The sequence below is a fragment of the Sciurus vulgaris genome (genome assembly GCF_902686455.1).
Source record: "Sciurus vulgaris genome assembly, chromosome: 1".
Classification (NCBI taxonomy): Eukaryota; Metazoa; Chordata; class Mammalia; order Rodentia; family Sciuridae; genus Sciurus; species Sciurus vulgaris.
The window spans coordinates 106,804,270-106,815,322 of NC_136461.1; the positions used below are offsets into that span (position 1 = coordinate 106,804,270).

Here is an 11,053-nt window from a genome sequence, read left to right on the forward strand (position 1 = left end):
AAGGTGCACAAAGGTCAAGTTCTTGTCCAGGAAGAGGACCAATGAGTGAAAGCAGGAGGGAGGCAGGGAACTTATTTACTGAAGGCATGTTAAATGCCATTTAGTATCAAGGTATTTAGAAAAGGAATTAAGTATTATTTTATATTTATAGCAAGCCTTTGAGGTAAATATTATTATTTCCATCTGACAAAAGGAGAGCCTGACTCAGAGCTGGCAAGACATTGCTTTAGGTCACACATTCTGCAGCTGAGAATCAGGAGGAAATGCTTGTATTTGTTTGACTCCGAGATGGGTTTTTTCCAGCAGTTCACTGCAGCCTTTACGGGTCTGTACAGCAGCGAGGGGGCTGCCTTGTTTGTAGCAATTCAGTTTGATGACTAGTTGGAGCTGGAGATGGATTAGGGAGGGATAAAGAGTACAGACTGATTAGACTTTGTTGAAAGTGGTTATAGATGGTCACTGGTAGTTTTTGAGCTGAGAATTAACATGGTATGAGGAATGTTTAGGGAAGAAAAGTTTAAAAAATGGAAGTGGAAATTTACTATTTGTTGGTTCTTTTTTAGTTATATGTGACAGTAGAATCCATTTTGACATAGTTATAAAAGCATGGAGTATATCTTGTTCTGATTCAGACCCTAGTACCTCTCCTTCCCCTTCCTCCTTTCCTCCCCTGTTCCCTCTATGGATCTTTCTACCATTTACCAATAAGGTTTTTTTTTATTATTTTTTCTTCATTAATTTCTTGTGTATGTACAAGATGGGGGGATTTACTGTGGCATATTCCTATACAGTAAACACTGAAGCACAGATATCTCTTTGACATACTGATTTCAAATCCTTTGAACATATATTCAGAATGGAATGGTTGAATCATATGGTAAATTCTATTTTTGGCTTTTTTTCTTTTTAGGGATCTTCATAATCTTCCTACTCTTTTCCATGATACTTGTATTAATTTATAATGCCATTAACACCATGCGGATATCTACACGTTCTCCCTAACATGAGTTATTTTTGGTCTTTTTGGTCTTTTTGATAATGGTCTATCTAACAGGGATAAGGTGACTTCTCATTGTGGTTTGAATATGTGTTTTTCTGATAATTAGAAATTCTGTGCTTTTTTATATATGTACTGAGCATTTTCAGGTATTATTTTGAGGAATGTCTTTCAGGTCCTTTTTCCAATTTTTAATAGAGTTATTTGTTTTCTTGTTATTGAATAGTCTGAGTAGTTCATTTATCTGGGATATTATTCACTTATTCATTGTCTGATTTGCAAATATTTTTTCCCTTTCTGTGGATTGTTTCTTCACTCTGTTAGTTGTTTTCTTTACTATGCAGAAAATTTATAGTTTGATGTGATCTCATTGGTTATTTTTTATTTCATTGCCAAGCACATGCCTCTTCAATACTCATGACAGAGAAATGGAAACTCTAAACAAATTCATAAAGAATTGACTTTGAATAAAGAGATATCCAAGCATTGGGTATAATAAAAAAATAAAGATGAAAGTGGTTTGACAAACAGAAATAGGTAATTTTAAGGTGAGTAGAAGTAAGGGGCATGAGATCAGAGAGGAAGAGACAGCGTGAGAAAATGTTGAGGAAATATCAAGAGGACTTAGAGGCAGAATGATGTATGGAAGTGGGAATGCTGAGAGGAAGGTAGCCTGAGACTTTGATGAGCCAAGCTTTTGCTGATGCAACTAGAGACTGTGGCATACTTCAAGGCAGCAGAAGGAGCAGTTTTTCTACAGTTTTCTTTTTGCAAAGAGGAAAATAACTTTTTCCAATCAAGAATTTATCAATCTCACAGGATATCAGTTATAAAATCAAATATTTCTGTTTGTCATGCTTAGATGATATCAGAAGTCTGAGTTGGATTACAAGTGTAACAGCCTTTCTTCCCTCTGAATGTGAAAGTCAGAGGATAAGGGATTTATTAAGACTAATGTTTGATGTTTCAGGTAAATTAAGTATTCTTTTTATATTTATTTATTGGTATTAAGCAATACTGTAATCTCAATTTTAAATATTTAATCAAATAACTTTCAATAGACATTTCTTAACTCATTCTACTCTAATAATACTACTTTATAGCATTGTTGTGGAGTTCACATAAGAGATTAAATATGTAAAATTTCATTTTAAATGGAAGGGTCTACATAAGATGCTATGATTACCACAGCTTATAGTTCTATTAAGGAGAAAGTATGGACTAGTGAGAATATCTATGTTCTGAATCCTGATGTGCCAAATCATTATATGTCTTTGCACCAGATCTTGAAACTCTTAAATGTTCAGTTTCATAAAAGGGTCAGGTGAGTCTAGACACCCTGAGAGTCTCCATCTCTGAATGAATACTAGTGATCACAGTGCCATTATGAATCATAGCACTTTGTGTTTTTCAGTCTCTAGAAGTTTACATATGCAATTATTACTCCTTATTTAGAAAGGGGAAAACATACATTGAAAATGAAACTAAAAATGGGTGTAAGAACTATCTAACAGTAAAGATTTCAGTATGTTGCAGTAGATATTTTTAAATACTTAAAAATATGTAGTAGCCAGGTGTGGGGGTGCATGCCTTTAATCCCAGCAGCTTGGGAGGCTGAGGCAGGAGGATCACAAGTTCAAAGTCAGCCTCAGTAACAGCAAGGGGCTAAGCAACTCAGTGAGACCCTGTCTCTAAATAAAATACAAAATAGGGGTAGGGATGTGGCTCAGTGGTCGAGTGCCCCTGAGTTCAATCCCTGGTACCAAAAAAGAAAAAAAAAAAAAAAATAGGGTTCTTTCTATTGAAGGCTTCATCAAGAATAAAATATTGATAAACATTGAGCAGATGACAATAAAGGTATCTAGTGACATAAGCTGGATACCAGGGACCTGAAATCATCATTACAAAGTGAAATCAATGAATATTGGGCAGTGAGTCTGACTGGATTCAGGTGTGTATCATGTATGGGTTGCTACGAAAAATTTTTTTTCTGTGCTTTTAAAGTTATCCTGGTGGGTCAGAGTAAGGGAATGGACTAATGGTCACATCAATAGTCTCACAAGCAAGGCTGTCGTATTGCTATACATATCTTAAATTCGGAATAGAAATGAATAGAAATACTACCCTCAGATAATCTGAAAATATGAAATAATTAAATGATTACAATTAACGGAAGCCCCAAACAAACTCTACTGGTGAGATACCTAAACCAATTCAAGAAAACTCCTAGGGAATCTTGGTATTCTGAAAAATACATTTGGTGACAAAAATACTTGCTCTCTGAAAGAAAAAGAAGAATGATTGGTATCTCATCTGTGGATATTCTCTATACTGATATCGAGGTTTCTTATTTTCTTTGTGCTGACACAGAAGTTTTGATTATAGCACAAAATTCCAATTGAAACACACAGCCCCAGTCACTTTGAAGCCATGTGACATTATTCAAAGACAGCATCTGTACCATTTGTAAGCTCCTAAAAGGAATAACTATATTGTCAAAAAATTCCAGAAATTTTTTCTTAAATTGCTCATGAACAAAGCTTCTTTGCCCAGTATCACCTACCACATGATAAGTTTGAAAGGAATAAATCAGAATTGATTGAAAAATATATAGGCCAGAGTGATATCAGCAAAATTTATTTAAGGCACACATTTATCTCTTTACCTAAAATAACTGTTCCCCTTTATTCTACCTGTTAAAATCTGTTAAAAGTCTACCTGCATTTTAGAGCCCAACTGAAGATTTTATTCAAGTTCATATTCATCTTCCTAACCTCTAGTCTCTATCTAATCATTGAATGTTCACTAGTAGACTGCCTTGTATTATTTGCTATCATTTTATACTTTAGAAACAACTAAAATGGACTGGGATCATGGCTCAGTAGTAGAGCACTCACCTAGCACGTGTGAAGCACTGGGTTTGATCCTCGGCACCACATAAAAGTAAATAAATAAAGGTATTGTGTCTATCTACAACTAAAAAACATTTATTTATTTTTTTTTAAAAGAAACAACTAAAGCATACTAAAAATTTGACAATTATTCTGGTCTTAAAGGGAAGTCCAAATAGTGATACAAGGTGAATTCACTATAATGACATTGTGAACTTGTTTATTTTCTATAAATCTAGTGTAGCAGAACATGTTGAATTCACCAATGAGCTAATTCTAATAAAAAGCCCTGGCTTATGGAAGACTGGAGGCACACACACAAATTCACAACACACACCCTAGCAAACACAGCCACACATACCTGTTCAGGAGTAATACCTCCTGAACAGAATTTCTTTTCTTTCTAAAACAGTAACATTTTGAGCACACACTATGTGCGGAGCACTTTGCTAAACATTATGAATAAAGAATTCATGCACCCATAGCCATCTTTAACCCCAATTCAGAGTCTACACTGAATATTGGACTGTTGGTTTATTTGGGTATTTTCCTTCTGAATCAGATACAAAACCAAGCAGACAAAAAATTATGGGAGGAGGTAAAGAGCAATTTCTTTCCTCTTGGAATTAGAAAACGTATTCCAACCAATGAAGAAACGTGAATTCACTCTTTGTAGTTAAAACCATGTATTACTTTGAGTTCAAATTGTTTCTATTAGTACACAAGATTTATTGAAATTATATTGTTTGAATAGGATCAAGAAAACTGAATATTATTTCAGGTTTTAAAGCCATAAGAAAAAATAGTGCCTTTAGGTTTTCCATTCAACTAGGAAAATTATAGCTTCATATTTGCAACACTAAAGCTAATGCAGTGTCAGCACCTCCATCAAACTCCGTTGTTCAGCAGTTTATAACTCAAGCAGAAATGTTCACTCCAAGCCCAACTTGGCCTACATAATCTCAAAGAAAATGGAGAAAAATTATTTTGGCTAGTTCTGACTTATAAAAGCAAAAGAGAGGGTGCTTTTACAAAGTGCTTTCAAAAACATCTTTGAGAATTTGAGAATGTAACTGGGGATTACTGAGTTGACATCTTTTATTCCTAAAGTCATAGAAATGACCCCAAATTCCATGATGTCATATCTGCATCATAGCATCATAACTATATTCATGAAATTCATCAGGACTAATTCCCATAGCAGACAGAATTACTGTTCATAGAGAAAAACAATTGGAAGGATAAACAGGTAAAACTTTCTCATGAGGGCAACACAAGACTTTTGACCCATTTTTTTCCCCTTAAATGACAAACGCTCCAGTGCACCATATAAACACATGTAAAATGGAAAAAAGCCTTTTTTTTTTTTTTTTTTTTTTTCCATTTTAAAAAGTAGTTCACAATGGTAGGCTGGAATTTCCAGAAAATCTCTTCCCAGATGTTTACTGGGACTTAGAAACAACAGAGCCATTTAAGTGGATTTCCAGCTGCAAGTGACAAGAGCTTGTGTTCCCCAGGGACTGAATGTGGGTAGGGGTGAGAGTGGTGGGGATCCATTCGGTTCTGGGATCCCATGCAATTCAAAGTCATGTGGCAGATGGGTTGTATATTGCCCAGTGTCTTTGTGGCAACCTGTGGATAAAGAACCTTGTTGTTCTGGTCTCCTCCCCTTTCAAAATATATGGAAACTTTGATATAGTGATATCAGGGCATTGCATAAGAAAGTCATCCTTTCCTATTTGTAGGTGGTTTACTTTACATATATTGCTGTCCTCTGCACTCCACGTCTGTTTTCATTCAGCATTTATTTAGGTTCTACTATGGGCTAGACTACAGATGATTTGACAAGATTCCTATCAAGAGGAAGCAAATAGTTCGTGAGAGCAACTCCAGCACAATTGTGGAGTGCCTTCTGGACTATGACATTGAAAAGGGTCCTGAGGTGTCCTCCTCTCCTCCCTGACAGGCACCTGTCGCCACCCTTTGAAATCGCACTGACTGGCCTGGCGGGAATTCACTTCCTTCTCCTGATATTTACTTGTTTATCATTTAGTGAGCGAAAACGCCCCGGGGGAGCAGTTCCAAGCACCACCGAGTTTTCTCTGGGAGGGTAGCGGTGGATCTGGAAGGGAGGGCGAACCTGGTGCCTGCGAGGGATCTGACCGGGCTTCCGGCTTTGCTCGGGACAGAGAGAACTTAAATTAGGGCTCAAGGCTCACCTGGTTGAATTGTGCAGCTATGAGCGAGGGTTCCCATAGCTTAGAACCGGTGTTCGCAGTCCCGCCTTTTTCTTTCTTGGGTGCCATGCAAAGGCCTGGAGGAGCATTGGACTCGAAACTGGGCTCAGGCCCTGCCTAAGCGTCCCGTTGCCCTAGTAACCGAGGCCACGCCCCTTTCCTGAACAAATTTGTCTTCCCTCCCCCAAACCTGTCCTGATCCTCGGGTCAACCGCTTCCGTCACCATGGCAACATAGTTAACGCGCGCTTCAGTTTGAGCGCGGGACTCCCGGGGGGCCAGGGTGAGTCTGAGGATTTTGCGCAGTGGAGGACTGGAGGAGGCTGGACTCGGGCTGGTCAGGCTATTTAATCTTTCCTGGCTTTGACTTTCTGCTGCTCTGGGAGCCCTCTCTGGTCCGAGGCATTGTCTGGAAATTCATAATTCCTAAAATTCTGACAAGACTCCTCCACCAATATATTTTCTATGCCTGTGATACCCAAAAGGAGGGAATGACCCTCTCAGGAGGCAGCCCGTGCCTTTCTTCAACCACTCTAATCTGCCCCAACTGCTTCTTTGTATGAAGCCAAATTTATGTTCCCCTGACTGCCACCTTCCGCTCAGATCTTAGTTCTGCCTCCCGGGGCCTCACTAAATATATCCAGTCGCTCTTCGTTTGTTCATCTAGTTGTAGATGGATTAATACTTTCCTATATCAGTTTCTCTCCCTAAACAGCTCTAGTTCCTTGAAAGTTCATTAAAAATAGAAGCTTTTCTTTTTCTTGCATCCAACATTCATGGATACCTGAAGTATCCTGGATAGGCAGAGTCCCCCAAGTGATAATGATAGTATTAACAACTAATGATTCTCGCTGGATATGTGTGTCATCCTAAATAAAACTGTGAGATAAATTCTCCAAAGAATTCTGAAATTATATTTATGTGGGAATGTGGAACATTGCAATGGAAATTAGCACAACATCATAATGAGAGTATGTATACCATAGTGAACCATGGTCATTTCAAAAGAGAGGCAAGGGAAGTTTATATAGGCAAAAATGAGGAGAATTACATCAGATATTTTGAAGCAATAATCTTTGGCCACAATGATTAATAAGAGTGGCATGAAACTGCATTTGAACAGACAATTGCTCAGTAGATATCCTTATGGAAATACTTTTTGTATAGGGTTATAGAGGCCTCTCTGTGAGCTGGTGGCTCTGACTCTCTTTTGTGATAGTGACTATCAGGTGATCATGAGAAAGAATTATTTTTTCATTACTTTCTCTGGCTTTATTCACTTTTTTTTTTTCTTAGAGTTGGCATAAAGGATTCCATTTTGATTTTGACGACTTTCACATTTGCAATTTTTTTTCCCCTCTTCACAACAACCCTATCCCAAGTCCCTGAGAGGATGGGTGATGGTGCCAGGATTAGAATCCAGGATTTTCTGAGTCCCAAATCCAGGGTGCTTAACCTCTCTACTACCACTGTGTTAGGCCAGGTGAAATGAGTGACGCCCCATTTTTGAGACTGAATGTACTTCTTTTTTCAATAGGACAAACTTGAGAACACCCACAGGAAGAGCTCAACCAAAATTGTTTTACTATCTCTTTAGTCCATATAAAATGCAGTACTGACCAGCGCTTAACTGTCCACTCAGGTCCCACCCTATGCCTAGAAGTAAGATGCTTCTACTATTGCAGTGGGCCAGGTATGATGCTGGTTACCTGCTGCTTCACTTTATTTAATACAACCTGCCAGGTGAGTGACCTTCTACAGGGGAAAGATGTTCTGACCCAAATTGCTTTCTTTGAGGAAGGAATTGTGAGGGCTGGGGTGAGGAGGATGGATAGTTGATATAGTTTGGTCTTGAATGCCTGCAAAGCCCCCACCCCTGCCCTCCAGTTAACAGTTCTTTTGGGACATGATGGAACATTTTAAGAGGTGGGGCCTAGTGAAAGGCATTTAGGTTACTGGGGACAAAGTATTACGGGGCAATTAGGGTCTCGACCCTTACGATTTCTTTTTTTGCTTCCTGTCTGCCATGAAGTAAGCAGATTTGCTGTGCTATGTTCTCCCCACTGTCATGTACTGCCTCACCACAGCCCCAAATAGAATGGGGCCAAGTGGCAGCGGACTGAAACTTTTGACATAATGAGCCAAAAAATATCTCTCCTCCTTATAAGCTGATTATCTGAGGTATTTTATCATAGTGATGGAAAGCTGGATAACACATTATTGATATCCAGTCACTACTATCATACTTCATTTGATGGGCAGTATTAATGATGTTCATCTTTTACATTATTGTTCATAATTTGAACCAATGGAGGGAGGTTTTTCCCCTCCTCCTAAAATTTTTTTCATATAGATTCTGAAGAAAAGCACAGTTTTCAGAAATAGTCTTTTGCAATAAAAAATTCTACCAAAAAATACAAGTTTTCCTTTCTTGTGCAAGATATATAGTTTATCTTTTGGGAGGAAATAAATCCATGCAGCCTAGCCACAGCTCACACCAGAAACCCTCTCTTCTCACCATGAGAATAAAATGACTGAGCATGGTGATCCCAGAGTCACCTTCCAGGAAAGGATCTCCTTGAGGGTGCCCGTACCAAATACCGAGTCCGCCACTGGTTCATATTCATAGTGTTTTCTCCAGTATTTTGTTCTGCACAGACATTTTCTTAGTGTTATAAGGTGATTGCTTTTGAATTATGGATTAAAATAAAGGTGAATCTTGTTCCAAAGCACTTAGAATTATTGATTTTATCATTATAAACTTTGATAATTCTTCCCATGGTTTTAAACTGCTTGGGGAAAAAAGGCCTTTGTTTTTATTAGAAAGGCAGTAAAAAAATTGTTGGCATTTAAAGTGTGTTTTATAAAAAATGCAACTAGATGTTTATGTATGTCATGCTACATTACTAATTTTCTTTCTTCTTGAATGTGAATGCACACTTCAAAATAAAACTCACTCTATGCAATCAGTCAAGCTAAATCACTTGCAGATGATTAATAAAATAGGTTGCAGATAAGAAAGAGAAACAAAGGAGAAAAAAATGGAATAAGGACACAAAAGTGAAATTAAATGTTGTTTTAAAATTGCAGAGAAAATGTCACTGGCTATTTCTTACGAGTGATAGCTATCTAATCCTGACTTTGGTAGCAATAAAATGTTTGTGATATTTATTGTGGGCAAATCTGTCCTGTTTTTTTTTTTTTTTTTTTTTTTTTAAATTAAAAACACCCCTAACTGAAAGAATTAGAAAGTATTTTTCAGTCTTCTTTATTGTTACATCGAACATGTGACTGAGTTCTGACCAATGGGAAATAACATGTGACTGAGTTCTGACCAATGGGAAATAAATAATATTATGTATCACAGTATCCAGGTGTGGCCTTTAAAAACATCTCCCTCACATATTTCATGCTCTTCTTCTACCTGCCCAGATATTGGGGTGACAATTGAAAGTCTTGGATTTCTAAATGATTGCTTGACACAGAAGTCATCCCCACCCTGTCCCCCATCCCTGCACCTTGGGAAATTACATCTAGTATTACCTATCCAATCTCAATCCCACCCTTTGCCTTGTCTTCTACCTGTTTATATAAAAAATACATACCTTCACTTCTTTATCCAGTAAATAGATTTCTCACTTTAAACAACTGGTTTGCATATTAAAACAATGCAACTAGTCTTCTTATGTCACATACACTTAGGAAAATTTTTGCCAATTTCTCAGTAGGTGAACTGACAAAGTCCATTGCATATACAAATATGCAGTGTATATATATATATATCATATATATATATGATATATATATATATATATCATATATATATATATATATGATATATATATATATATAATATAATTTTGCCAGTGACTTAAATGAATTGAACATTTCAAAAATCCAAAATAAAGATTTCAGGATGGAAGAATGTACTTCTAGTATAATCTTTTATGGTTTCCTTTATAAAGTCCTACCAGAATAAGTTTAAATTTAGAAGGTTTTTCAAAATTGATTTAAGGAATATAAAATAAAGGTTTTATTACAGAATACCATTTTGCCCAGTTTTGGTCTTTTCATTATTCTAGGGAAAGTGGTACTCTAGATAATTTATGATTTAAAAGTGGGAAGACATTATATAGTAACCAAATTTATAGGGGATTTCATCATAGAATTGGTCTGTTTAATTTCAGAAAATAGGTGTGAATGACAATGTTCATAGTTTTAAGAAGCAAAAGCCACTCAACCTAAAAGAGACCTTGCCAAAAGTAGAAAAAAAAAAAAAAAAGCATTACCATCTGTCATACATTCATGCTTTTTTGGTATAATAAATTGTTTCCCCCACTAAATATAAGTTGAAACTTTATAAGCATATACTTTACTACATAAATTTTCCCATATGTCAGTGACTAAAACGAAATTATACTATTTGGAGAATTTTCTTTCACATTGGCAGGGTTACTCCTGATTTGTTTGATTTAGTATTTCCAGTAAGATTTTGCATTTAATACGTTTAGCTCAAGGACTGTCTACTTTAGGGATGCACTGTTTCTTTAGGGCACTATGATTATTGAGTAAATTATTCAAGTTTTACACTTTTATGTTATAGTGTTCAGTTAACTTACTCAGGGGGAAGTCAACTATATTCTTTTTCATAGATGAAAGGGTCTAGCCAGCTATTGATGCACCCTGTATTTCCACTGTTAACAGGTAACATCATAAGCTATTGACCAATTCACATCTGGACTACCATTCCAGGAATTCGAAATCCATTTAGCTGCAGCAACCAGCTTGCCTTTGATTAAGAAGACCTCATAGATATCTCTTGATATTCACAGTTGGCATCCTATTTCAAGGAACAGTTTTCACTCTAGGTATGTCTTGTTCAGATTATGAAATTTGTGTTTCTAACTATATAGTACTAGTAGTATTGCA

General features: G+C 36.7%; 1 protein-coding gene across 1 annotated transcript in view; it reads right to left on the minus strand.

Annotated features, from left to right (window-relative positions):
* SPAG17 (sperm associated antigen 17) overlaps window positions 1-6,248 on the minus strand; it is a 211,042-nt gene extending 204,794 nt beyond the window's left edge. The window contains exon 1 of the mRNA XM_079156427.1: window positions 6,108-6,248. Within this exon, the coding sequence (XP_079012553.1) occupies window positions 6,108-6,194 (87 nt within the window). The 5' untranslated portion in view covers window positions 6,195-6,248. The remainder of the gene's footprint in view (window positions 1-6,107) is intronic.
* Between the last annotated feature and the right edge of the window lie 4,805 nt (window positions 6,249-11,053).